This window comes from Colobus angolensis, unplaced genomic scaffold, assembly GCF_000951035.1.
Source record: "Colobus angolensis palliatus isolate OR3802 unplaced genomic scaffold, Cang.pa_1.0 Scaffold772, whole genome shotgun sequence".
Taxonomy (NCBI): domain Eukaryota; kingdom Metazoa; phylum Chordata; class Mammalia; order Primates; family Cercopithecidae; genus Colobus; species Colobus angolensis.
Window position 1 is genome coordinate 56,812 of NW_012121510.1, and position 1,045 is coordinate 57,856.

A 1,045-nucleotide genomic window follows, 5' to 3' on the forward strand; every position below is an offset into this window, starting at 1 on the left:
CACCAACAGCACTGTGACACTGTTCCCTGTGTGTGGCACCCTTTCTCCAGGCAGCCCAAGACCCAGCTCCTCCCAACTTGAGCCCATGTAACTGCCCGAGGGCAGCTAGGGCCCAGAAAATGCTCTGCTGAGCAAACGTGAGTGCCTACCGGCCCCACTGGGCCTTGTGCCAGCATCTAAGTGGCTCTGAATGTGGACGTGGGTGTCTTGTGTCCAGCTGCCTTCCCCACACGTCTCATTCTGCCTGAGGGGGGTGTCTACATGCGCGTCTCTCTCCATGCCTCCCACTGGGCGCTGAGGATCTGTGGCTGTGGGAGGATGGTGACAATAATCCCAGCTAACATTTACTACTGCACATTCAAAACGCGCCAAGTCCTGTGCTAAGTGGCATCCACAGCATCGCTTCACGTTACCCTCACAGACGCACCTGGGAGGGGGCCACCGGGCCACATACCCAACTGACAGACAGGGGCCTGGGCTGGAGGGTGAGTGACAGCTGGCATGGATCCCACACGTGAGGATACAGCCTTGCTCTCATCCACAACCACGGTCCCCACGTGTACCTGCGTCCCCGTGTGTACACGTGTCTCTGGTTTCATCCCCCACACCACATGTGAGCTCGGGAGCAGGGACTGTCTGCCTACAGGGCGGCCTCCCTGTCCTTGGTGCTTGCCTGGGGCCGAGTTTGGGGAGCAGGCTAAGCCAGCGTGGCCTAAAGAGACTGAGATAAACCCACCTCGGTCTGGGTTGAAGATTCGGAAGAGTTCAGGACAGCTGACCAGGACCATCTCACCCACGTGGGCGGGCTTCCAACACGTGATGTTGTCCCACATCCCAGGACAGCCTGTGGGTAAGACAGCCATGGTGAGAGGGGCTAGCCACACACACCCATACACACATATCACACACACCAACATACATAGCACACACACCACAGACACCACACACAGCAACCTACATGCTATACACACAACACACACACCAACAAACACACATCACACACACACCACACCACAGACACCGTGCACATCACACACACACTACA

At 57.4% G+C, this 1,045-nt stretch overlaps 1 protein-coding gene across 1 annotated transcript in view; it reads right to left on the reverse strand.

Annotated features, from left to right (window-relative positions):
* The window catches only part of LOC105502146 (pituitary adenylate cyclase-activating polypeptide type I receptor-like), a gene marked incomplete at its 3' end in the record, with an annotated part of 20,632 nt that overhangs the window by 6,945 nt on the left and 12,642 nt on the right, over window positions 1-1,045 (reverse strand). The window contains exon 2 of the mRNA XM_011928522.1: window positions 737-844. Within this exon, the coding sequence (XP_011783912.1) occupies window positions 737-844 (108 nt within the window). The remainder of the gene's footprint in view (window positions 1-736; window positions 845-1,045) is intronic.